The sequence below is a fragment of the Dromaius novaehollandiae genome, chromosome 3, assembly GCF_036370855.1.
Source record: "Dromaius novaehollandiae isolate bDroNov1 chromosome 3, bDroNov1.hap1, whole genome shotgun sequence".
NCBI lineage: Eukaryota > Metazoa > Chordata > Aves > Casuariiformes > Dromaiidae > Dromaius > Dromaius novaehollandiae.
This window is the reverse complement of record NC_088100.1, coordinates 915,294-943,138: the sequence shown is the minus strand read 5'-3', so window position 1 is coordinate 943,138 and position 27,845 is coordinate 915,294. Positions and strand designations below refer to the sequence as shown.

General features: G+C 38.6%; 2 protein-coding genes across 10 annotated transcripts in view; one reads left to right on the top strand and one right to left on the bottom strand.

Moving 5' to 3' along the window:
- The window catches only part of HADHB (hydroxyacyl-CoA dehydrogenase trifunctional multienzyme complex subunit beta), a 644,785-nt gene that overhangs the window by 342,566 nt on the left and 274,374 nt on the right, over window positions 1-27,845 (bottom strand). The gene's annotated exons all lie outside the window — the stretch shown is intronic.
- DTNB (dystrobrevin beta) overlaps window positions 1-27,845 on the top strand; it is a 211,304-nt gene that overhangs the window by 55,224 nt on the left and 128,235 nt on the right. For all 9 annotated transcript variants that reach the window (XR_010388137.1, XR_010388136.1, XM_064508184.1 and 6 more), the window contains exons 9-10: window positions 6,664-6,830; window positions 18,227-18,351. Coding sequence is in view for 7 of the 9 variants with exons in the window: in XM_064508184.1 (XP_064364254.1) it covers window positions 6,664-6,830; window positions 18,227-18,351 (292 nt within the window). In the remaining 2 variants the exon portion in view is untranslated. The remainder of the gene's footprint in view (window positions 1-6,663; window positions 6,831-18,226; window positions 18,352-27,845) is intronic.

The following is a 27,845-nucleotide window of genomic DNA, read 5'->3' as shown; positions in this document are numbered from 1 at the left end:
TCCATAGATGACAAGTTGAAAAGCACTGTTCTGCAACAGTGAGTGACGCAGAATGTGTTTAGTCCCAGAAATCGGGGTTTATTTAGAGATTTGGCAAAGCGTGAGAAGTTTTTATCGTTGCTCTCATAATTCACATTCAGACTTCAGTTTGTGAGGTTTTTCCCAACTAGTTCTTGCCATAGTTTGAGACTCATGATGGGGGGGGGGGGGGGGACCCAAAACCTTACAGTGCCTTTTCCTCTCTTCACCTGCGTCTCCTCTCCCATCCTTACAGTGGAGGGTATTTTTTTGTGTGTACCTGGTTAATTCTCAGGAAGTATCTTGGGAAGATGCTTTGCTTTTTTTTTTTTTTTTTTTTTTTTTTTTTTAATAGCTTTTATGCATCTGATATATCCTGGGAATTCTTCATTCCAGATTGTAGCTGCCAGAAAATCTGTTTTTAATGCTCACTACGGGACTATCCAGTTACAGCAGCAGAATGCAGGAGCAAAGAGTATTTGGGTATATTCTCAACTGTTAATTTAGACCAAGGAGATCAGGTTCCTTCTTTAGTCAATAGAAAGAGATTCCTGCTCTAACTTGTCGCCTCAGCAAGTTTCTCTCTATCCATTGATTTAGGCTAAGGATGCTAATTTCCTAGAAAAGTTCTCTTTCCAGTGGTTTGAACAGTTTCCATGGAAAAATCTAAAAATCAGAGTTGAAACCTAGAACATGACACGTACTTTGTATACTAGACACGTTTTACATGGCAAAGTTATGTAGAGCAAAGTCTTGTAGCAGTGTCTTGTGTACAGATGTAGCTATTAGTATCACATGTAAAAGAATAATTTGAAGACAGATGTTTAAACAAAGGTTTGCATTTATAGTCATGGCAAGTTCTTCAAAGCATTTCTCTTCCAATATTAACAGTGTCTTAGCTAGAGTTTCAAACTATTTTTTCCAGGTCTTCCACAAAACACTTTTGCACCAAAATATTGAATAGCCTCTTATCTGATGCTCAATTTTTTTATTCCATCTTCATCCTGCTTTACCTTTCTATTTTTATTATCTCTTCTTTGATTTCTTTTCTTGTGTTTTACAGCTGTCATCATTTTCCTGTAACTTCTAGTTTCTTTTTTAATGTCATTTGGAATTCCTCCTACACAACTTAATAAAGGCTCTGTTCTTTGCCCCTGTTTATTTCTGACTCCATTTGTTCTTGATACCTTTGTTCCTATGGCATCACTCTGTCATGTGTAAGCAGACTGCTTTCATATGCTTCTGATTTCCAGACCAAGAGTCCTGTCATTGAGTCCTGCATCTCACCTGTCTCAGATATCTTTAAAACTATGGTAATTTTAACCCACATAGCCAAAATACGGATTCATAATTTTCCTCTCAAACTCTTTTTCACTATTTCACTTTAATAATCTATCACTTACATTATTATCATATTTTGGAAGCCCTAATCATATCTCTCCTTCTCCCCCCCATGAAAGCCATTGTTCAGACAGAAAAAGACTGGTTTTAGCATCAGCAGTTGAAGTGTGTGATAAGATGAATACACAGAGCCAGGACTGTATGGAGATTTCAAGAAAAGGAGGAAGATCAGATTTGGGGTTGTAGTTTAAAAATTGATGGCGGAGTAAAGAGACCTAAATTTGGATGGGAAGCAGTAACGAGGGATTTTGGCTGGAGTGTCTCTGTGGATATGTGAGAGGCAGAGGGTTTTGGGGGGGATCAAAACTGGAGGAGAGGGACATCAGACAACAAGAGTAAATAGTGCATTCAGTAAGCTTAGCGATGGAGGGATGTTGGAGTTAGAGGAGAAAATATGGTCAAATTTGTGTTGCTTTGATATCTGAGAACCTAAATCTTGCATATGTTTTTAGGTGGGAGAGCTAGGGGGACAGCTCTTCTACAAGAAAAAGAAAGAAATGGAATATGTATGAGGAGTCTGAGGCAAAGCACAAGATTGCATAAGATGATCTTTGAATAAATTAGATTTGTGGAGGAGGTCAGATGAGAAACATCTTTGTGATAGAGGAGAAGGAGAAAGACCACATTCTTCCAGTTTAAATTTGGGAGACTGTAACACATCCTGATCAGAGAAGAAATGGGAATAAAAGGAGAGGACATTTGAATACTGATGGCAAAAATACTGATAAGGTTACAGCTGAGAGTTAAAGATTAGCTACAGGAGAAGAATTCTGGAGGATGGCAAAATTGGAAGGAGAAGACGCAGCTATAGTCAGTGAGGTTAATTTTGTGATGAGATTTCCTTCAGGGATACTCTGCAATATATGAGTTTGAGCAGAGTTAGTAATACTGGAGTGGGTCAAATGGGATGGGAAATAGCTGGATGTGTCCTGCTGTGGGAGACAGAACATTTGGGGAGGGAAGTGAAATATGATGGTGGTCACCAGCTGTATTATTTGAAGGAAAGAAGAAAAAAAAAGAGAGAAAGCAAAAGCTTGCTGACTGCAGATATGTGACCAGGAGTCAGAAAAAGAGGAGATGCTCGATTGGAGAATTGGGTTCATGGTCCAGTCTTTCTAGCTGCTGCCCTTCTCTGCTTTTCCAGTACTTTCCATAGGGACCTGGTCTGCTGGCAGGAGTGAAGAGAGGAAGGAGCAGGTTGTCTCTCGAGAGAGAGACCCGGTGGGAAGTTTGAATCTGGAGTACTTGCAACCAGAAAAGGGAAAGACTGAGGACTTGGAAGGAGTGAGAAGAGGAAAGAACCCTAAAAGTCCCACTGCCATATATGGCAGGGAGCACTGGGTAAAGAGGCAGCTTCAAAAGAGAAGATTAAAAAAAACTAAAAAAATAGATCACTGAGTGAAATAGCAGAAAAAATGAAGCATGAACACTTTATGAGTAGAGCAGGTATCTCAGAGGCAGGAAAGGAGCAGCAGAAAGGAGGCTAACTCTTGCAGTCCAAAGGCAGAAAGGTCATAGTGGATCAAGTGTGACTTGGATATGAGAATGTCAATGGTGTGACAAACGTTATTAATTGATTGCTTCATGATAACTTCAGCCCGGTTGGATTTATGCAGATAGGAGTAGGAGGGTGATTTGATCAGGAGAGAAGAGGAAGAAAGCTTGCAACACCGTTTTTTCTATATTTAGAGATGAACAGTAAAGGAAAAGAGAATAATACCTACATTTGATCATACCATACCACCTACTAGTAACCTAGGAAGGGGAAGATGGCAGGCTCGTATTGGGAGGAACCATGCAGTTTCACTTCATTTATCTATATCCTGTCTATGGCTAAGCCCTGCCACTTTTATGAAAAAATAAAAAAATACACCTCCTTGTTTCTACCCTGATGGCCATTTGTCTTGCCCATGATCTAATAATCTCTGATATTGACTGTTCCAATGTCCTCCTTACCAGTCATTTTTAGAGCATCCTTTTTGCAGTGCCTTTAGCATGCTGTCACCATTATTATTTTGCTTTAGCTTTTTATTTCATCAGAATATTATTATTGCTTTCCTTAAATCAAGCATATCAGTTTCAAATTTTTTTATTTTTTGGTTCAAGACTCTGTAGTGCTTGGTCCCCATTTCATCAGTAATAGTCTGTTCTAAATGCATCGAATCAGAGAATTCAGACAGGCATTTTTGGAAAGGTGGGGAAGATGAGACAGGTTCAAGTGGTAGGCAGGGTAGCATACCACAAATGCTCTAACTCAGCAGGAGACAGAACCGCTGCCCACTGGCAGAAAGGGTATTCTGGGGGCAAGGGGAGCACACACACACAGCTTTGACTTCATCCTTCCCTCTTTCCAAAGGCAAACTCAAATGCATGTAAATATTCTTGAAAGATTTCTTAGCTTCTGCTTAAAAATCTTCAATCCATAAGTTTCAAAACCTCTCTGGACAGTAATTTGAGGTAGGATGTTAAAATATTCATAAGGTGAGAATTTTTTTCCTAATGTTCTAGCATGGATTTTTTTCTTATTGCAGTTTTAACCTCTAGGTACCTGTTTTTTGCCCACTGGCTCTGGAGAATGTATTGTTATTTTTGTAAGTACCTCTTACATGTTTGATGATACTTTCTCGCAGTCTCCTTCTAGCTAAGCTGCCTCCATTTCTTCCATATATCTTTTTAGATTGTGTTCAGACATTATTATTGCTTTCTTCTGTATGCTTTGTTAACCCGTATCTTCCTTGAAATGTTACGCCCAAAACTGGACATTTTAGTCCATCATTCAATATGTTTATGAAAATATTGACTACTACGTGACCTGGAATAAAGCCCTTTGGAGGCCTGCTCACTAGATTTTTGCATTTTGACAATTAACTGCCCTTTGATCTTCTTCCTACCAGATATGCATCCACTTTCATAGTCCTTTCATCTAGTGTGCATTTCCCTCACGAGAGGGAAAACCAGTCATGAGAATATCATGGGGACCATTTTTGTAAAAATGGCTGAAGTAAAATGAAAAATTCATCACATGTAATACTACTTTCCTATCTTCAAGGTCAATTACCCTGTTGTGGAAAGAAATTGGGTTGACTTGACAAATAATGGCCATGACTAATTTCTCCATTGTTTTCCAAGTGCTTACAATAACTTCCTTTAATATTTGTTCCAGTATGTTTTCTGCAAGTTAAAATAAAATGAGAAGTCAGTAGTTGCAAATCTTAAATTTCATCTCCTTTTAATGATCATGACTACAATTTTTGTAGTGTCCTCTTTAAATCCCTTGCTAGTTTTCTCTCATTCTTTTCTTCTGATTTTGTATATTTGCATATTTCGTTTAACCCACAGCAATAATTTGACCAAGTTTTCGCTTCTGTATGCTTGCTTTTGAATTTTAGGTTATTGAGGAGCTCATGATTTTAGCCAAGTTGGTCTTTTACTACATTCTCCTCTTTTCTCTGCCCTGAGATCGTTTATGATTTTTTTTTTAGTATAATTTCTTTAAGGAATTGGCAGTTCTCCTAAGTCGTTTTTCTTGTAACTTATCTACTAATTCTCATGAGATTATTGAAACTTGCTCTACTGAAGCCCTGTTGGAATCATCTCTCCTCCATCTCCTAAAATTCACAAACTCTGTTGCCATGTTGACTCAAGGTCACCTTTCATCTTCTCTTTCAACCAGTTCTTTTATACTGTTTGAACAAGTCTAGAAGTCTTCCTTTTCATTGCTTTCTCCACCTTTTGGATCAAAAACTTGCCACAGTTCTGCTATAGTCCATTCCCAACGGCCATTCGTATCACTGAAATCTTCTATCATGGCCAGGTCCTTTGCTTTATATGGTGTTGCTATGTGCTGGAATAAATCATCCTCCACCTGATCTCCACCTGATCTTCTTGGGTTAATTATGCGTAGCATACCTGAGCAGGCTAACACTCAACCTGTCTTCTGTAATTGTTACCCAAGTGTTTTCAACAGTTTTTTCCTATATTCTGACCCTTAGGGCATACGCATCCACTCTTGAGGGAGTAGACACTTCTACACTGTTTAACAGGTCAAACCTTCCTATAGAAGCTATATATTTCTATATATTATCTATATATCCTGTTAGCTTTATTGTCCTGTGAGGTATTGCACCAAGTCTCTCTTAAAATGGCTAAATCATAATTTCTATCATAGGTCAAAAAATTAAGACTCTTCCCAATTATTTCTCTTGCATCTTTCAATAGTTTAAAATAGACATATCTATGAATTTCAGCTGACTGACCAATAATCTGCTCCTTTTCCTGTGATCTTCTCCAAAGCACAATTATTTATATCTATATGTAATTACCTATGCTCTTGTCCAGTGGTGATTCTAAACTATCTGCTGCTGTAATTCACTTTCACCTTCATCCTTCCCTTCCATTTCCTATGCCTCACCTCTTCAGATTTCAGATATGCCTCACCAGTATTCCACATACTAAGTTACCTCCTTTACCTCATTCTCACATTCCTCTTTTGTCTATCCTGAAGACCTATCTCTTCAAAGAACGACAAGGAAAAAATAAAGAAACTCAAATGGAGTAAGTCTATGATGTTTTATTCATGGGTAGAAGAACAGGGAAGAAACTGTCTTTTTTTAGCCTGCTTGTGACCTGCATGTCATATCTAATTTATTTTTTAAGTCTTCGAGATGTTAAGATTTAGAGGAATGTTGGGGATTTCTTCAGTTTAAGCTATAGAGGTACGAGAGACAGAGCTCACCTTGCAGTCAGTGAGTAGCAGGGGAGATTCCTCAATGAGAGAACATTCAGAGCACAAGCCCTGTTTTCATGCTATGAATTTGCCTTTTGTGCAATAAGCTCTCTCAGCTGACTGCAGGGGGGAACCGACCTCGTTAAGCTGAAGTTAATTCACCTTTGTGAATACACCCTTTCTGCTTCTGCTGTCCACTTGTATGTATTCTCTGCGCTGTTGAACTAGCATGGAGACTTCTGGTCTGACTGTATCTGAAGAGGGAGAAATCTAATAAAAGAAATACTGAAATTGTCAGATAGAACTGATATGTTATCATCAACTTAGATTTATGGTTAATCTCACCAAAATGATCTATTCTGGACTCAGAATCCATGACCTGCCCAGAATAACAAGCTGGTTTAGTGGTTAAGAACATGGGGTTTTTTTGGAAGCTCTAATTAAATTTGGTGGTTGAGGTATTCTTAAGGTTCGCTTATTACTTTTCTTTTTTTCCCTCCTTCCCCATCTCCACCAAGTCTTCCATCCTGTGGAGTGTTCATATTGCCGGTGCGAGAGCATGATGGGTTTCCGGTACCGATGCCAGCAGTGCCACAACTACCAGCTCTGTCAAAACTGTTTTTGGCGTGGCCATGCAAATGGCCCTCATAGCAACCAGCATCAGATGAAGGAGCATTCCTCTTGGGTAACTCGCGTTTGTTTGTCATGATGAAACAACCATCTCTGTACTAATTTATTCTGAAAGTTAAAGATGTTTTTATAATAGACTCAGAGCTGCCAGAACTTTTAAAGGTTTTCAAACAGGGAAAGTATATAAATAGGTAAACTGTATTTTTTATTTAATTTAAATAACATTGTTCATTTGTTAATGGTTTTCATTGTATTCAGTGCTGTATAAAGCACACAAGACTACACAGTTCTTTTCAAAACCTTAAACCATGTGTTTTCCTCCCATCTTTACCACAGTCTGACTTATTTTTATATCTTCTCATCTCACTTAACAAGACATAAAACTTGCAAATCCTTTCCTCCACAGAAAGCTAAATCAATGCTGTGCTAACAACAATCTTTATCCAAGTGGCATGTTTAAACATGGTATTTCTTTAAAAGAAAAACCTGGTATTGTCATCCTGAGGATTGTAAATATGTGTGTTGAAAACACAGAGCCTTCACTAAAGAATCTTAACTAAATTATATAGGAAATAACATTTAGGTAGATGACTATATGATAATCGCATCTCAAGAAATAGACAATTATAGATTTCAAAACCTATTTTATGGCGAAAGATTTAAGCCCCATCTTTTATATATTTAAAGAGAAATTCAAATGTTGATTGGATAACAATTAGGGATTATCTCCGTGAGGAAGAACTGTTATAGTATGACTCTTAAATTTAGAAAATGGGGGCTTGATACTGTCCAGTGTTTGGAAGTAGAGAGAGGAAAATTCAGAGTAAATTATTGTTCCTTTTTTTGGTGATGTAGGTAATAAACTTTTGAAACTTTCAATCTAAATTACTAGTATATTATCACTCTCTGAAGTACATAAATCCAGTCTGGATTTTTTATACAAAGGCATATCTAAATAGTAGTTTTAACTCGTAATGTAGAGGACTTCAGAAATATCTGACCTCTTTTGGCAGCAAGTCAAGTTAGATGGATTGTCCCCATTCTGGTATTAAAATCTATGAATCTGTCATCCCTTTTTGCTCCCAGTACTAACTTTTGGAGCTTTTCATTCTGAATAGGCTATTCATAAAATGTTGATTTTAAGATATGATGTGAATTGGAGGAATGGGATATAATGTAAATAAAAAAGGAGACTATTCAGGCTATGTCTGTTTTGGGAAATTAATGTGCAAGCTGTTGCAGGCTCTTGATGATCTAAACTACAAAACTTAGGACAATCTCTAGCATGGCTTTTGTCTGGGCCAGTTAGCACTCTCCTAAACAGTCCCTAAGCTAAGGTTTAGGAGTTACGTCACGCGAGGGAACCATGCCCACTAGACAATCTGGGTGCAGCCACCTTGCTTTGGAGACTGAGAGTTCAACACTATAGATGTGGTCAGACGGTACCAGCTCTAGGGCCAGATACTGGCTTTGGAACAATTTACCTCAGTAGCATTCATGTACCAGGACAAGAGGGAATTGCAGATACAGAAGCAGCACAAAACAAAGGATAGAAGTGGAAGTAGAAGATAGTGGGGAACAGAGGTTTTGGGAGCAGGGAACAGAAGGTAGTGAGGAACAGAAGGAAAGAAAGCATGGAAAAAAAATAATGATAGTTGGGAACCTTGAAAGAGATGAGATTTTCCTATGTAATGCAGACTTGGTACAGAGAATGCTCTCAAGTTTATACAAGATATTGGGATCATGGTGAAAATCAATTAGTTCGTGATATGTTTCAAGGGTGATAGTGATGTTTTTGCCAATATTGTTTACTCTTCACATATTCTGGAACACCGATCTACAACCCCTCTTCCCAAGTGCTTTTCTCTTCTGAGACCTTACTGTGGCCTCCTCTAACCTGAGACATTCAGAGAAGCCTCAAGTCATGGATTAATCCATGTCTATAGTAACCTTGAAATCATTTTTCTGATGGCTGTTGCATCAGCTAGGAGTGCAGGCAAAATTGATTTTATGAAAGGTCTTATATACATGTTTACTCAACAGTAATATATTTTCTCGACTGACAGCCCAAGGACTGCTAACCAGATGACAGAGCTGCAGACATTAGCTGGTTCACTGATACTATAATAGAAATCTTCTTGTGTTTTCAATTCAGCAAGATCTACTTCAAACTTGTGCTGTGTATTTCCAGAGCTTTGGAGCCCTGTTGACCCTCTCGATTTCTCTTTGGTTCATTGATGCCAGTAACTATAGTGCCAAGCTCTACTGGTTCCTTTGTGCTGTGTTCCACTAAAACAACCTAGGCAGCCAAGCTGACAGCTTTGGTACCTTTTTGCTCAGCTCTGGTTATATTGATGCTGATTCCTGTTATAGTCTGCATTTATGACTGGTGGATACAGCTATTGCTCTAAGACCAGAGTATCCTTCACGAGATGTTATTTCAGTTGTGACAGATTCCAGTTTCATTTTAGCTAAGGTTACTTTTTGGGATGTTTCCCAGGAGAAAATTCTTACTTTCATATTAAACCTAAGAGGTTGATATCACCTGTAGAAATACTTACTTTTCTGCATCTTTATCTTCTCACATCTTTATCTACTTTATAAGAAAGTATTCTGAGCACAGAAAGTACGAAACTGCATTCATACAGTTATTAATGATAAACTCTTAGCAAAATGAGAATAAAAATAAGCAGCTGTGATAATGTGGACACACTCTTGAAAAATGTACTGATGTTAATGTAACTATTAATATGTGGTTTTAGATGAGAAAGACTTGACATAGAATTTTATCTTTGTTCTTCTAATTTTCGTTTAGAAGACTTTCATGACTTGTATAACATGCCTTTTCTGGTACCTGTGTACTCTTGTCTGGGCAGAATCAGCAGTAATTTGCAGCTGCTTGCCCATCAAAATGCATACCAAGACACAGATGCTCATGCTTTAAGAAATCAGTGAGATTTCTGGGTAGCTGCTCATCCAGCAAGGGTAGCAGGACGTGTATTCTGGAGAACTGTTGGAAGAAAATGAGCATTATTATCTTTATACATTGCTTATGTTTTTCATAATCAATACAAACTCCTTCAAAACCTATAAATAGGTAGGATTACACCACAGACCTTTTAGGGAACAAAGTGTATTCTTCACCTAGCCTCCAAGTACACGTAAGTAGTTATAATTCCTAATACTTAAATATGTGGGGAGAGGGGAGGTTCCCCATAAGAACACAATTACAAAATTATTATATACTTACTAAGATATCAGGACATAACTAATAATGCCTTTGAAGGTTTTTTGCTGACAAAGACCGTATTACTAAGCCTCCAAACGTGTTTCTGCTGTTGCTGCTGAAGTGAAAACGGCATTGGTAACTCAGTGCAACAGCACTGAGTGTAGAGATCACTGAGATAAATTTCTGAAACACATTTCTAACAACTCATCTATGGTTCTTTCCTTCGTCCTTTGAACTGCTTTGCAAATGCTTCCTAAGTGCATTTTTCCAGGAGGCAGTTCACCTAACTTGTAAGAAGTTTCTACAGTTAATGAAAAATGATCTCTGTTTTCAAAACGTAATATTGCTTTATGATGGTGTCAGTAGCTTATCTCAATAATTGACAAGATCTTTGTACACAGTCCTATCTCAAATGCCCTGTCTAAAGTAAACCTCTTCTATATTGCTAATGACTTTGAGAAATCAGCTCCTTGGCATATCGGAGCTATTGGGGAAAATGTAGTCCCACCCTTATTCCGTTGATAAAAGTGTGTAGGGGGAAGACTATATACAGTTACTAGCTAAGACATTTTTTCCACAGGAGGGAAATGACATGATGGTTCCTTCTCTGCTCTCATTCAGAGGTCTTAATGAAAGTCTGCCTTGTTTACTTCATTATTAGCAACTGCTGGTTTCATGACTGTAGGTGAAATCTATGCTTTCACCTTCCTCAGAGGTGTTTAGTGTCAGTTTAAATTATCGTAACATTTTCTGAACCTGTTTAAATCTTTTTTTAAAATCTTTTTAATCTAGAAGTGCTACCCTTTTTAATAATGAGATTTCTAATTCAGAAATTGTGCTTCCAGGAGGCAGAAATGGTTAAAACCCAGAATAAGCCTTAATAATAAGTATTTTCTGAAGTTTCTTCCACTGAAATTCTCAAGTGTCTTTGATTTTTGGATACTATAAATTGCACAGTATAAAAATGCAAGTTCAGGTAGAAAAAGGTGCAAAAGTTTTTTAAAAGAGAGAGGGTCTGCTGTATGAACACACTGGTAGTTATGCCTTTTTGGATAAAACACTTCAAACACTTTCCAAAATTTTTCCTATAGGATTCTGGGATATTTTAGTTTTGCTTTTAGTAAATAGCCTTAAGCACTGATTCACTAAACTTATTCATGTTCAGCAGAACTGAAAATCAAGTTGTTCGATTTGAAAGCACGTGGTAGATTAGCCATTGTTTATTTTGTTTGTTTTTTTACAAGTCCACTATAGTTAAGTAGTCCTCCATAAATTTCACGTAAAGTGTTAAAATCTCCCCTAAGCTACAGGTTTTGATAGCTTACTATCACCTGTAGATGAATTAGAACACCCTTCCTGATATAGATAATGCAATATTTATTATTCATAAACACCCTTAACATAGTGGCATCAGCATACATATCAATAACGCAAAAAAATGTTTAGTTGCTTCTACAGTGGTAAAATCTATGATTTTGGCTGGGAAGTTGTTATACTGGGCACTAATCAACTCTAAAGCGAAAGGCAGGCTCTTTTATCTGCTGGGTTAATGTCTAGCAATACTGTCAGTAGTTGTTAATAACACTTTTACTCTCAAGCTTCTCTTACATTTCTGGTTCATTTAGTTTTCCATTTAGACTATCTTAAAGTTATTAAAAATTCTTAAACATGTTGCTATTCAGTGCCCCAGAAACAAGTTGGAAAAAAAAAAAAAGCCGTATTAGATAGCGCTTTGCATCCCCGTCACGTTGCTGTGTGTGTGCCTGCTTGCCTCGTCACAGGGGCTTGTATTTTCAGCTGCAATGAATCTCTCCTTCTATAGCTGTTCTGCTTCCAGCAGAGGGCACGCTACCCTTGTGCACAAATAAATAGAAGTCCTGGACACGGTTTGGGGTAACGACTTACCTGCTGAAAGCTGGAGGCTGAGATGTGTGGTTTTCGTTGCTGCTTGCAATCCTGTTTCCTTAGAGGTGTTGTGCTCATTTTACTTGTTGTGTTGGCTTCTTCTTGCTTAATCCCCTTAGCTGCTTAGCAGAATTATTCTGCTAGGAGAAGAGGGAAAGATGTCTGTATCTTGAGTTGGAAAATCTTTTGCTTCCGCATTTTCAGTACAGACGGAGGGTTGGCACGCTCTCTTATTTTGTGTTTGCATCCCGCGTAGTTTACAGTTAGGATATTGTTGGCAATATCAGTGAAATGAAGCTTATACTATAAATAAAGGATAACTTTAAAATCTTAATTTTCAAGCAAGTGTTGTTGTCAAACGACTTTCAAATTCAGCTTTTATTGCCTGCAAATTTGAGCCCATTGTATAGTGGTAGTTTACTAGGCCCTTTTGAAAGAGCTGGATGTGGTTTATAAATAGACAGCACACAGGTAATAAGAAGACAGAAAGGCAACTTATAGCCAGCTTTTTAGTTCCACAATGGATTTTTTTTTTTTTTTGATGGATGTAGCCTTTGATAGGAAGGCTGGTGGAACGACATGGGATCTATAAACCCTTGTGAAACGAAAAGGATTTGGCACACAACAGAGATAGGATGGATTTTCAGATATGTGGAACATTACAGTTGAATTTTACTAATAACTTTCTCATGCCTTTTACATATTTAACTTTTTTTTTTTTTGGTACCTGTCGCTAACATTAGCTTTTCCAGAAGAAACTGCTCAGTCCATTTGCATTTGATGTACATACCTCAAACGTGTTTGTTTGTGTAGATCTAGGCAACTCGAAGGGTAACGCTTGTCCAGATGCAAACTCAAGTCGGTTTTGTCTAAACTTGGTTAAGAGTGTACGTGCTCGGTGCTTGCCATGTTTTTGTGGGAGGTCCCTTCTTCGCATTTTCCCAATCCCCCCGGACACCAAGCTGCATCGCTGACATCAGGAAGCAGCTGCAGAGCGCTGTTTCCAGCTGTGATCGCAGCGTGCACGTCTGGCTGGTCCAGTAGAGTCAGAGCTTGCTCAGTGCAGCTACTTGCTGACATCTGCCTTCTGGACCTCTGGGAAAAATTAGTTGAATAGTTGTTCTTCATGCTTAAAATGACTTTTATATATATAGGCTAGCTGCAGGCTTTTGCAGGCATCACTGCATTGGTTATATTTTGTTTGTGTTAAAATTATTTGTTTTTAACTAAGTTGATTAGAAACATGATTGTTTTTTAAATGAAAATTTAGGATCCAGGACAGATGTTGACTGATGGGTCGGAAAGACATTTACTGAAATAACCAAACCTGAAGTGTTTGGGTTGCATTTGGTTCTAACTGAGGATAACTGTCATAAGGAGGGTTACTCAATGGTTAATAGGAAAAGGTATTTTGACTTTACCTTGCGGCTGTAGACCTGGAATGTCAGACCAAGTGAACAGTGTACAGTACAGAGCAGGATCTCCTTTGACCTTTTCTGTTACAAAAGAGAACAAACATTCCAACCTCTGGGAAGTGTTTATTTTACTTTTTTTGAGCTCTCTCCAAAACCTGGAGAAGCCAGATGTACTTGCTGGTAGGTAGACACTATTTTGTGTCATGAAAACTGTGTTTGACTGCTGCTATTTATAAACATAGCTAGAACCACTTAGGAATGCAGTTTTGCAGCTTACCCCTGCAGTAGCTGCAGAAAATATGCATAGCAGCTAATGCTACCCTTAGAATATTTTTATAATGTTCACCTGATCTGTTGACATCTTGACTTCTGGCTCAGATGAAAAATTTATTAAAATGTATGATCTAGAAAGTGATGACAGTATTATAGAAACCATTCTGGAACTGATAATTGATTCACATATAATTCAGAAATTCCACCTCTGACAGTGAGCTTCATAGGTGTTTCAGGGGACAGAATACTATAAAATGTAAATCTTAAATAACCAGCTCAGAAAGAAGGGGATGTCTGCTGGGATTTTGAGTAATTATATGTTGAATTCTTAACTATTTAAAAGCTTAATCCATTCTTTAACCTGTATGATAACTGGTCGCAGCCTTTTCTCACAGGTTTGATTTTCTATGCATGATAAAAAAGAAAGTAGAAACTTTATTTTAAATGCTTATCAATAGACATGGGAAACAAGTAAGTATCCTCAACTGATAGGTCTAGAAATGCAGAAGACTGAGGGAGTTTGCTGAAGAAGGAATTTCAGGAAGACTAGAAAATTTAATAAGATTTGTTGTGCTGAAAAGTAGGAATTCCGCAAGAAGTGGTGCTACTGTTGCTGCTTGCAGTCAAAACTGCAGAGTAGCAATGATGTATTGGTAGAACCAAACTGACAAATATCTCTCCTGAAGCTTTTGGAATAATGCAGAGACTAATGCACCAGCATTTCTGTATGTTTGGCTGGTTTTGATCGTCAACCACTCTTACCGTCAGACCAATATAATAGCCACAGCGGTGCAAATCCCAGTGAGTCTTGTATCATGCCTATTTAGAAAGTAAAGCAGAACGGATCGTCCTGCTTGCAATTCCCAGGAGTGCATGGAGATGAAGCTGAATGTAGAAAGTTGTTGGCTGATTACACTTCTGTAGTAGGAGGAAATGTTACGTACATGGAAGTGTTGGAAACCAAAACCACACCAGACTTTTTCCCCATCCAAATCTGAAAATAAATTAAGACCATAAATTGGATTCTAGGATGTGTGAAACATTTTTAAGTTCTGAAATTCTTTATTTTTTTATAGCTATTTGTTTGGGGGTTGTACTTACTAGTACTAGTGGTTTTGCAGTAGTACATCCAGATTCCACACTGACAGAGATCCTGTTGTGACAAGATGTTACAGACACTTCATAAAATGTAGTTTTCCACCAGCTACTTATAAATGCAGATTAAAGTCCGGAAGGACAAGATATGAACAAATAGGGAACAATAAGACAGTAAGAATATACCATCCCTGCCCATTGTCTGTTTTTTGTTATTATTAGGAAAAAGAGAGTCTTTGGGAGAGACTTAAGCCAAGGATAATGGTGGTGCCAGCGATGGGTGGGTGGACCGGGTTATTTGGGGAAGCTTGCAGGGCTGCTCTCGGTGGTGGGGAAAGGGATGGTGTGATTTGGGGGGGAGGAGGAGTTCGGTGCAGGTTCCCATGATGGGCAAAGGGGTTGTGGTGTTCACAGGTTTTCGATCTTGGTGTCAGCGATGGGTGGTGGGTTATGTTATTCTGGGTTTTCTGCCTATGTTTTCTACTTTATCCAAGAGGAAGGTATCCCATACCTGGAGACAGCAGGATGCAAAGATGGTAACAAAAGATACCAAATGGGCAGGTGGTGAAGATTAGTAGCGATGATGAAAGAGAAGGGTTTTTTTAATTAGTTATTTCTAAGGTTGGACTCTTCTAATTGAAACAAAAATTATTTATCTATTGGGGAAGCTAGATATCCACAACAGATATGCTTGGCTGTGAAATAGCCTACTCATTCAGCACGCTGTGCCCTTTTCACTCTCAGCTGCACTGAGAAGCATTATCAAAAAGTTGGGATCAACAGAAATTATCTTTTCTCTGTAATTTTCTGAAAGCAAAGCTGCTGTAGTGCTCAATTGCATGGAATTCTAGACAGCATCGCATTTGCTTGACAAAATAAATCATAGGGTGGCACAATAGGATATGCTCTTTGATACCACAGTGGAAAAACACCTTTAAAATAATCTAAAAATATTGCAAAGAAGAGGTCACAGAAAAGGCACTCTGAGAATAGATAGTCTGTGCAGAACTAAATGATGAACACGGTAAAAGGTAAAGTAAGCAATACACTAAAAGGGGAAGAAATGGAGAACAGATTTAGAGAAAAATTCATGTGGACATTTTCAACATGAAGAATTAATTTAGGAAAATTGGAACTGTTGATGTCATCCCATTTGTGTCATAAATTAATACCGCATAATTTGCATTTTACTGTGGTCTTAGTGGGAAATAACATAGAGATTGGATTATATTTTTCATTCACTTTCAAAATAAAGGCTGTTGATCATCTGTACAGCGTTTCATAGTGAGAATGCCACGCACTTCGACACTATTTGCAAAGATCATCTGTTCATTGCTATCTGCCAGATTTTCTTAACACATCAGGGAAAAAAAGACCAAAAAACCCCATCAGCTTACGATCAGTAAGTCTTTTTAGCACTTACTGTTACTGAATTAGTAACCTCAAGTGCTTCTGAACACGCTGTTTTACGAAGCTCCCTATAGGAGACTTTTACCTAAAGCAGTTAATTATCTTGACATTCTCCTTATCAAAGCCCTTCTTGATGAGAGGATAAAAGAATTTGTGTACACATCACAGGATTTGTGCAGTAGTACTTTGATAGGACTAAGACTTTCTATCTGCCAAAGCCCAAGATATATTTTGGGAAGATCAAATTATCCATGTCACCTGCTGTCTGACAGCTTGCTCTCTGTAATGCTCGGAGTGCATTGGGGTATTGCACAGGTTGGATCTATGAGCTGATGCATAAAAATTCCAGTATCTGAAATGAATCAGGCCATAATATTTTGAATAACTAGTTTAATTTTTGAAACAATATGCTCTTAATAGGGCAGCCAGGCCAGCAGATGAGTTGTAAAGGCAGTGTTAGGTGTTGCTGGGTGCATGTGACTGGAATCCCACTGTAGCTACCAAGGGGGAAGGTGCTTGCCAATCGAATATTCACTGACCTGTAATTAAAGGAAAATTATTATCATAAGTATCTTCTTTTTTCAGGATAGTGACTTCATTGTGCATCCCAAGATGCACGCTCTATTCATGCATTTTAGAGTCTTCAGTTAGCATTTAAGGTGATCGAAGGAGGATAATCTTCCACTATGAACTAGCTATCCTAAGGTATTCTCATAGCACCCAGCTCATCTTTCTTTCCTAATTCGAACAGAATTTTTATCTTTTTTGATTGTTTTCCAACTGATATTAATATTTTACTTTGTTTACTTTATACTTGAAGTGCAGCCCAATCTATTAAAACCAGGTGAATTAACAGTGGGAACAATTCCCACACGCATAGGTTCTGCATGCGAAATTATCTTTGTTGCAGAGGCAACAAAGCAAATAGTTGAAGAAAGTCACTGGTTGGTAATTAATTAAACAAGTAGTAATTACTCGTAATTACTAGCTACTAATGTATATTCACTTTAGCAAACTTCTGTCTAACTCCTGTTCTCCATAGCCTTGCTTCATGTTCAAGTCAATGTTAGTTTGAATGTACCTTGAGAATTGGTCCTAATTCAACTTTGGAATGTCTTACAGGACATCAAATGTCAAAAATGATGTAAACATCAGTAATCTAGCCACTAGATAGATGGATTGCTAGTGAAAAAGAGGTTGCTAAAAAAAAATAGAACAGCCAGATTCTTAATAGAACTGCCAGATTATTTTTGAGCTCTCAAAGAAGCATTATCTGGCTTCCCACATCACTCGTGTGAGCTCAGTGGATGTAATAACATGTCAAGACATAATTTCTGTACGTATGTCTGTGGACATAAAACACATTTTAAGCTCATGACTCAGACCAACTATTGATTCTTCTTTATCTTTGGCATCACTCGTCATCACCATTTCAGTCTTCCTTGGATGGTCCCAGAATAGTTGCTCCTGTGAGTTTAGTTAGTGAATTTGTATAAGAAAAGAAATAAACCAATCATTCCTGTTTTCCTTAACACTGTGTTTCACCTTGGCTTTGTCCACAATGAACAAATAAAATGAAAGCTGACTTTTGAAAGCAGTTGTCTTTGCAAAGGACAGAAGGGAGGGGACAGCTCCAGCTCTCAACTGATTTCCAGTAGGTTGGAAACGTGAGCAATACTGGCAGTTGGTATATCTGTACATGCACGTTATTTACCCACTCGTGAACCAGGGCTTTTTTCTTTCCTGGCCCTCCCCTCAAAATATAATGCCTGTGCTCCAAAGACCTCTTGCGTTAAGAAATCCCGTTACTGGATGTTGCTGTCCCTTGGTTTCTTTCCTGACAGAAAGCCCAGACAATTGGTTTGTTTAGTGCATTTACATATCTGCATTAAACTACTTCCAGTTTTCAAGATTCTAGTGTGCGGGCACACACACAAAAATTAATTGCAGTAGTAGTCTCTGTAGCAATGTAGTCTCTGTACAGATTTCTTAGGTATGGTAGTATGTAAAACAATATTTCTGTCTATTCTGGTACTATGCATTTTTTACATTTCTTTGTTGTCTGATTGCACGTTACCCTCTTTGCAATAGTCAACTAATTCTTTTTCATTCCTTCAAAAACAGAAATCTCCTGCAAAGAAGTTGAGCCATGCAATTAGTAAATCACTCGGTTGCGTACCGAGCAGAGAACCTCCTCGTCCTATATTTCCGGAGCAGCCAGAAAAGCCACTTGATCTTGCACATATAGTGTACGTACCTGTTTTAATGTATTTTTCACTTAATCAGTGATACAAAGTAAGGTATTTGTACATCTATTTGACTTCAGAATTGGCTAGCAGAAAGGAGCCCTTAGATTAGAGTTACAAAGTTGCTGTGCTATAAATGGTATAAACGTTTCTCTGAAAAATTAATGGTTTGAAACAAATGGCTTTCTTAAGAATATCTTGTTAACAAGAGAAGTGAAACAGAATATGCTTATGTACAATTAGACCAAGCTCTGACTATATATTCTACTTGCATTTATTAGTATTTCAAAGTACTAAGCAGTTACATTTTACACAGCAACTTATTGGATCACTTCTTATTTGTTATAGATTAATTTATATCAACAAAATAATGTTACTTGAAGGCCGTATTTACCTGCAACTTAATGTTATCTAATATTAGCAGTTGATTTTAGCCTTATATATAGCCTGTTGTTGCTCTCTAGGAATATTGGCTCTACCTTCTTATTTATCTTACTGCAAGGTTTGCTGTATCTTTCTGCTTAATGGTAGTATTGCTACCATTTCATTGTGACCTTATTGTAGATTTTAATTAAGTACCATGGTACTGATTGGTTTGAACAGACTTGCAATCTGTTTGCTTCCTTGATTTGCTAGTTTTCACATGGGGGGAAAACCCAGATTCTGGCAGTTTGTGTGTATAATAAACTAAGCTTCCAAACAGATTTGTTTTAATGTCCCACAGACTCCTGAGAAAAAGTGTCAGTCTTTTCATATAGCTGAATTAAAGCACATGCTTATAGAGAAGAGTGAGGAGAGAGGAGTGAAGTGAAGGGATGTAATTTACTTAATGCTGAGGACTCCATTTTCATGAGTATTCAGTAATTTGCAGTTCTGAGAGCAAGTCAAGATGATGCTCTTCCTATTTTCTTATGACATTGTCATGAGGATTAGGTTCCCCTTGAAGTGTTTTCTCTCTTGCCAGTGTTTCTGAATGGAGCACCGAGGTGTTCAGACTTGAATGTTTTACAACCTCTGAAAGTTTAATATTAGCAGGTGCTGCTGCAGCCTTTCCGTGTGCTTTGTGATTTTGATTGATTGGCGCTTCTATCTGCTCTTAATAGTTTTATTAATAGCTGGAGGCTAGCTTGTCAAAACATCGGAAAGGTGATAGTAATAAAGCTTATCTTGGTGTGGAAAAACACTCATGTTTCTTTTTCTTTTGTGAAGAGCAGAGAAGATCCATAACTTGATAAGAAAGAATAAATAGTTATAATGTATTCTAATACTAAACTTTTCAAGAACACATAGCTTTGATTTTTACTGATTCCTACTCAGCTGTGTGGTTGTTTTTTCCAGTTTTTTATTGCTAAATATTTACCAACTTTTGTAGTACTTGTTTTAATCCTCTGCAGTGAGAGGAGCTAATCTGATATAATGGAATATAGTTGTTCTGTTTTTCTCTGTTAAATTGCACTTGTAAATAATAAAAACAGAAGTGTGTAATGCCACAGTTGAATTCAAAGCTGAAGTGCTGTGTTTTCCTAAGGTGAGGAGGTTGTACGTTGCCCCCAGGGTTAGAACCATGTCTGGGCTGAGATGTGTTGTGGCACTTGAGTCAGTAAGTTTTAAACCTGGATCTTCTTCAGGGAGGATGCTGCTTAGCCTGATAGGAAACAATTTTGTGTTTAGCTTTTTACCAAAAGCAGATGATCATGAATCAATTCATATATTTCTATATAGATTTGCTCTGTGCTTCTTCCATGTTTTTAAACTCACTAATGTCTACAAGAGAAAATAACAGTTAACAGTGTAATACTTCTACAGAAAATGAAAGGCCTCATCCTGTAATTGCGTAAGTAGAATACATGGAAGTAATTACAGCTATGATATTGTGACTGTTTGCATGAGGAAAGACCACAAGAACTGATCCCAAGACTGCGAGCAGACGTTTTACCTCTGACACAAATTACCAAGTTCGATGAATTACTTCTTTCTGCTGCCAGGACACATTAATTCTTTAATGGATCGAACAAGTCATTGCCAAGAAGAACTTATGGAACTCTACCAGCCAGATTTTCTCCTTTATATAATGACATAGCGCCGTGTAGCATCATCTACAGCCATGCATTAACTCTGGCCAATCTTTGCAGCCCATTAAAAAAAAAAAAAAATGCTGGTAATATAACTCTGCAAATCAGCTGATAGTGTTTTGTTGCAAAAACCACAGAAGGAAATCCTCACCAAAAAAATGGCTTCGCAGTGTATTAATTGAGTCTCAATGGAATATTTCAAGAACATCTCCCAACCACTTGTTTCATTCTCAGATGATGTATGAAGTGCTTTCTGTCAGTAACTGTTAATGCATTTTTAGCTTGCGTATCATTCACCTAGTAGGTCATTTAATTTGATTATTCACTTGCATAACCAGTGGTAATACGCAATATGATATCTGAATGCCATTACTAGATTTCCATTTACATAATAAGAAGTGCCTGCTGGGTCCGACTCGCGGCCCATCTGCTCTGGTGCTCTGCCAGCGGCGGTGGGAAACGCTCATTAGGAGGGAGCACATTAGCCTGGCTGCTGCCTGGGGTCCCTTCTCCTCCTGCTCCCCGGCATCCTCAGCTGCGGGATTGGGAATGTAGCAGAGAACATGCTGCCTAGTCCCGTCAGGCATCCTTTTATTAATCTGTTCTCCCTGAAATTTTCTAATCCCTTGTGGACCCTGCTGACGCTGCCTGCTTCCACCAGCAGATTCTGCAATTTTACTGTTATCTGCTGTGTGAAGAGGTTTTTTTAACTGTTTTAAACCAATCTCCTAGTAGTTTCAAAGAGCGCTTCTGAGTTCCAGTATTGTGGGATATGGTGAACCATTACGCTGCATTCAGCCTATCCATCATGCTCGTGGTTTTGTGAACCGCCATCCTATTCCTCTTCAGTCTTTCCTCTCTGCGGAGCACCAGCCTTTCTCGTCTCTCTTCCTAATGCAGCTGCCCCATCCCTTGGTCGTTCTGATCCCCTTCCCTGGAAGGGCAGGAACCCGACTGCATCCTTGCTGGGATACCAGGAGTGCACACAGAGCTTGAGATGTGGGCTCACCGTATATATTATTTGAATAGTAACAATCTAATCTTAAAAAATGACCGAGTTCTCATGAAAACAGCAAAACTCCTTAACACAGATACGTTGCCGCAGTGTTTGCAGTGTTTCTGCATGCTTGGCAATGTGGAAATATCAGTTATATTTTCTGGTATGGGTAACGTATTTGCAAGATCAAGGTGATAGACTGAGAGTAAGGAATCTAACTTCTTTTCCCCATGGTGCCCCTCATCTGATGTGACTTTGGATGAGTTGTTTAACTCTTTTCTTTTTTCTTTTAACATCTTTCCATTCTGATTCTCAGTTTCTTTTACTATGACTCCATACGGCCCTTGAACAATGAGATTGTGATCCTGATTGATGCCTTTATGTGCTACAGTAAGATAATATATAAGAAAAAATTTACTTGGTGAATATGTTTTGTTTCTGTGATGGGAGCAGTTTCCTATCAGAATGCCAATAGACCTGTTGTTTTCAATGCATATAGGACAAGAATATTTATCAGGAATGATACAGGTATAGTAGGTCCTGCCTTGAGCTAAATGACCTCTTTAATCCTTCAGACCTTACTTGCTTATGGGCCTATAGTATATCTTTTACAAAGCAATCCTTTTTCAAGAGGATATACATATTTGATACGTTCATTATAAGACTAGGGTTGTAAACTTGAGAAAGGAGGGCACAGAGGGTTTGTGCTCAACAGTAGCTCCTAGCAAAACTGCATTTACTCCGTGAGGCTTCTTCCCACATCTCTACTGCAACGGCAGCTGCATCAACTCCAAAACTATGCAAAATTTACTCGAAGAGGGACGTTGCTTGTGGTGCTGCTCCCTTAAGGCATCTGCTCCCATGGCCAGCATGTACTTCCATGTTTTTAAACTAGAGCTTTGATTCTAATTAGAGCAGACAGTTGGAATACACCTTATGGCAAGGTGGACTGCAAAACGGAGAGTCTTCTGTATGCTTTATTCTACCCCTAGCAAAGGGTGAGGTTAAAGAATGTCCAGCGTGTGCGTTTGTCTGGAACCCGGAGTTGAAAGAGCTGAATTTCCAAATAGTGTGTAGTCTCTTGCCTAAAAGCACCTCAGTAAAAATAGGATTGAAAGGTGGCTAAGATGGCATTATCTTTTCTAAAGGATTCCAAGGAGGGTCTGGGGAACGTCAGAGCAGAGATCTGATATCTGTACCGTGCACGAATGTTTAAGGGTAGAATGAGTGAGCACATGGATCAACACAACATACTTGAGAGCGATCAGTAGGGCTTTTTGGACAGGAGGTCATGCCTCACATCTATTTTAAGTTTTAAGAGTCTATAAAGGAATAATTGAAACAAATTTACCAAAAGCAAAATATACTCAATCAACCTGATTGTATTCTGTAATGACGTAACTGGTTTTTAAGGAAAGAGGAAATGGTAGATGTAATAAAACTTACCTTTAGTAGCTCTTATTTGGAATCTGAGGAAACGTGGACTGGAAAAGGACTATTAGCTAGGTTGGAAATTGGCTGGACTACTGGGCTCAAAGGGAAGTAATCAGTCCTTTGACATCTAATTGGCAGTCAGTTATTTGGAAGTCAGACTTTCCATGTCAGAGGGGGTTCAAGAGGGTGTTTGACTGCATCTTCGACGCTCTCAGGCTGATAAGTCTGAACTGCGTTTTGAAAGAGGTGTCAAATGCAGAGTCTGGATGCTTGCTGCCAGTCGTTGATATCTCAAGGAGCACTTGGGACGTTCCAGAAGCACTTGAAGAAAATTCATGTTACGTCATGTTTTTCCCAGGGGGGAAGAGGAACAGTCAGGGCAGTCTCTAACGTGGTGAGCTTACCAGCACGACTTTGGTGAATACAGTAATTGAGCAGTAGATTAGATATTTCATTGGTCAGTAAATAAAAGAAGTAATTCATGCCAGTGAGCATAGGCTTCTGGCAATTAGCTGTAGTCAGACTTAGTTTGTATCTTTTTTGATTAATTTTTTTGATTAATAAAAGAATACTGTTGACATAATGCACTTACTCTGAGCTCTGCATAATTTAAGAAACAATAATACAGCGCATATACCATGGTTGAAAAAAATAACTAATTCTTCTCAATATAACTGTAAAAAAGAGGTTGCTGAATAGGGTGTGTTTTCACGTGGAGTCCTACAGAGACTGGTGCCAGCGTCTGTGCCATTTAGCACTTGTATTAATGCCCTGGAGGAAAAGGTGTAAAATCAGTACCGATTAGACCGGCAAATGAGACAAATATTGGAAGAATGATAAAGATTAAAGGGATAACAGTCAGTATTTCTTATTCAAATGGATACAAGTGCACGTCATGTGCATTTCAGTCCTGCAGAGTCCTTCATATATGGTGAAAAAATATATAAATCGGGGATATTATACTCCAGAAAAAACTGGGAGGTCATTGTATACAATTGGCTGAATTTGCATTCCCCGGGTAGTTTTGTAACCAAAGAGGCTAGTGTGATCTTTGAGGGTATAAACAGGAGAATTCACCCTTTAGGTTCAGTAGTATCATGATCCTTGCCAGAAAACCTTGTAGTTACAGTAGCCGCGATCAAGAAGGATGTGGAAAAACTGAAGGATTCGAAAAGATCAATGAAAATGATTAAAGGACTGGAAATGGATATTGACAGATGTATAACCTTGCATTCAAAGACTCAAGTTAAAGCAATTTAATTTAACATACGGAGGTTAAGGAATGATTTGATATTTCTAAAAATACCTATCCTAGAGAAAGGAAATATAATCCCAGGCAGGTTTAGCAGATAGGCTTAAAAGACACTGACCAGACAAATTCAGAATAAAAATAAGAAAAATATTTTTAATAGTGAATCTAATTAATTGTTAGAATAGATTACCAAAATCAAAAGTGGTAGTGGAATTTCCATCACTGCAATTTTAAAACCAGGAGGAGAGTGTGTTTTAATCAAATAAGATTTAATTCCAGTCGATGCTCTGTGTCTGACGAAAGCTCAGTTACTACAGTGTTTCCTTATAGTTTCGTGATCTATGAAAAGTGCATACAAAAATTTTAATATAGTCTCAGACTCAGGAATTTTACAGATTTGACTAGCAGAGCACAGTAGACTGTGGAATTAAGGCAGTCATGGATTTGCTGGTGGAATTAAGGCAGTCATGATTTGCTTTACTTATATTTCCAAAAATAAGGGATTTTCTGAAACTGACTCTGCCTCTCTTTGCTGGACTTTCCTGCAACCATGCTGGGTTACTGCTATAAAAATGGAAATTTTTTCTTCCTGTTATTTTGGCGCATTCTGCTTCTCTCCCCCTTTCCTCTCTCCCTGCATCATCCCCCAGATTCTGAGCTGTGTCTAGGTGGGAGTTTTCTGTCACTAGAAAATAATTCTGCATGAATCATGTTTTTTTTAAATTATGAATTTCTGAATGTGGTTACTGGTGTCCACAAGCTCCAAAGGTTGCCTTTTTTTTTTTTTTTTTTTTTTTTTTTTGAATTACAATCCAAGAAAGGATAGGCATTAAATAGGCTTTAAAAAACTATTCTCAGTTTATTTTATGATAAAGCAGAGATTGTGTTTGACATAGATTGGTTTTCCTGGGAGAAATTAAAGCTTTCCTTTCCTGCAGAGTTATTTCAGGTTATAAATTGAGCATTTTCCCTGGTTCTGGCCCCATCAAAATTGAAAACCCCTCAATGAAAGTCTGTATTTTAGTGTTGTCTGCCATGCATCCTTCTGTGGCACAGGAGGTGAGAATTTACCATTCTTAACTGAAATAACTATGCCAGCAGAAGCTACCACTAGCAGTATGGTTTTAGAGTAAACATCGCCTTGCTTAGGTGTTTTTGTAATGTTGCTAAACACAGTAATTCTCAGGAGCTCAATGATGCCGTTGTGACAGATGGGCTGTGCCTAATTCCGTTATGGCAGTTGGTGTTACTACCCGGAGCTGCTCCTCTTCCCTCTCTGCCAGCAATCTGTGTCCTCACAGGAGAGGGGACAGAACTGGGCACGTGTCACCGCGTCAGGCATCGCTCTTCCCCGCCTGGGTTATTCGGGTAAGCCCCCAGCGAAGGTGGGTTCGTGCTCATGTGTTATGCCATGGTCTGCGGGAGCTGAAGAGGGAACGTGCTTTCCACCCCAGTGGCTCGCGGGAAGGGAGTCTGTCATCTCCTATGAATTTCTCAGGTGGAGAATACATGAAGCCATGGAGAGATACAGGATTGTTGATGACTTCAGGTCAACTTCATTGTGCTGGAAGACTGGGGATGCTTCTTTAAGGCGTCAGGAGATAAGTGAAAAATGTGGTGAGAAGGCATTTGTAGGGCTTGACAAAATGTTCAAGAAGGATGTGTGCTCTTGCTGGAGGACTGATTGAAAATAAAGTCCGGGTCATGTCACGTGTATGTTCATATATGTGCCTGGTCAACCAAGGCCACTATCATAACGGAGCAGTAATCGCTGGCGTATGAAGTTGCTCCTTCTGGCAGGGAAGCTGGGGACATATGAGATCCATTGGCAGCCCCAGCTCAGCCGGAAAGCCCTGTTTGCTACCAGCTGCAGTTTTGTGTGCGTTGTCGAGGTGGTCAGTTCGTCGTTAGCTGCTTCGTTAGCCTCCGCTGCCCACCGCTGATTCAGCAGTGCGAAGCCGATTCTCATGGATTTGCAACTGCTTGGGTCGTGCAATTGCACCTGCCCCTGGACAAGTGAGGCGTCTCGCTAGCAATATTAATTTAGAATTTGAATTAGATCCTGTTTCTAGCAAAATGACACTTGATAGATTCAGAAGAGTCCAAAAGATCAAGAGAATTGGCTTAACTGTTTGAAAAAGTCAGAAATTGCTTAGTTTTAGGTGAAGCATAGTTCTCCACAGCCTGCTCACTGCAAGAGATCACGATGACCTTTTTGTTCTTTGTCAGTACTGCTGTGACCAAGTTGGGAAGAGGTTCAGGTTTGACACTGAATATATTTCCTGACAAAACGACTCCCAGGAATTCTGCAGTGAAAATGTATCAAAGGTTTGCCTTTGCACATTAAAATAAAAGTATTTTGTAAGATCTTTGGGAATAGTTATGGTAAGAATGCTGGCTTGCGGGCTACGCATGTGTTTGGGATCATCAGATGCATGTTGCTAGTAAGGCAGGGAGAAATTTTATTTTGTTTGACAGATTGAAAACTATTTAATGACTGTCCCCTTCTTTTCCCCACAAACACTTTCTAAGGCAGCATCGAGATGACACTGTTCCGTTTCATTGCTTCTACTCAAAACCCCAAAGGAGGCAATGACTTGTCAAAAATGATATTCTTTATTCTGCCACTAGTGCTATGGACATCTCTACTGAAAAATCTGAAAAATATGTTCGTTACGGTGGAAACAAAAAACTGATATGCTTACGAAACCGCATCCTTATTTCTTGACCCAGACTGTGCCTGTTGTTTTCACAATGCTAAGAGTGGGGCTAAAACATCCTTAGCTAATTTAGGGAGTCTGCTTTGGGTCGAAACCTTTTCTTCTTCTCTCCTCTCTCTGATCGGTAGGTCCACTCTGGTAGCCCTCCTGCAGCAGGCGTGGGTAGCGGGGGACGCGAGGGGAACAGACCGCACGTGCTGGTGAGGCCATCGTGCCCCTGCGGTCACATCTGCCTCCAGCTGTGCCAGCTGCACGGTACTGAGTTAGACCAAACATGGGTCTGACCAGTAGGGCATTTCTTATGCTTTGGGGTTTTTTTCAGCTGTATAATAAAAGAAAAATCATCCTTAAAAAACCAGAAAGACAGCCAGGACTATTTGCAAGCAAGTCTCTTCAAAGATTTTGTGCTTTGCTCCTGTAAACTGTAGCTACTATAAAGTTAGTGAAGCACAATGTTTTATTTTAAAATATGAATAAAAGATGATCTTGTAGCAGAAAGCAAAATTATCCTTCACAGGAAATATCCTCAAAACATGCAACAGTTGTTGTAATCTGACCTATTCCAAAGGCAAAGCAATATCTGCCTTAGGTTTAATCTGTGAGGCATGAAAATGAGCAACCAAGAGGAAATCTGAATTCCATCAGAGCCAGAAAGGTTGCTTGAAGCGTTGCCAACTGTAATGAGGAAATTCCAATATATTGTGGACAAATAAATATAAATCATATTTTCCATCTTAAAAATCTACCCTAAGTTTCTGTCTGTCATGCAGTGCCCTTTGTCCCGCAGTGTCTTATTTCTCCACCACTAAATTCTCCACGACATTTATCTCAACATTTGGGTGACTGTTCTCCAGATGAGCAGATTTTACTGTAAATATTATTGTTACATTCTGCTTAGTTTGAAGTAAATAGGATTGCAAAGATTGGTTTATAGTAAGCAACCATAAAATCATTTGAAAGGAACCTGCCTGTAAAGATGTTTTCTCTTTAAATGTTTGCTAATTAAATTTGCTCATCTCCTT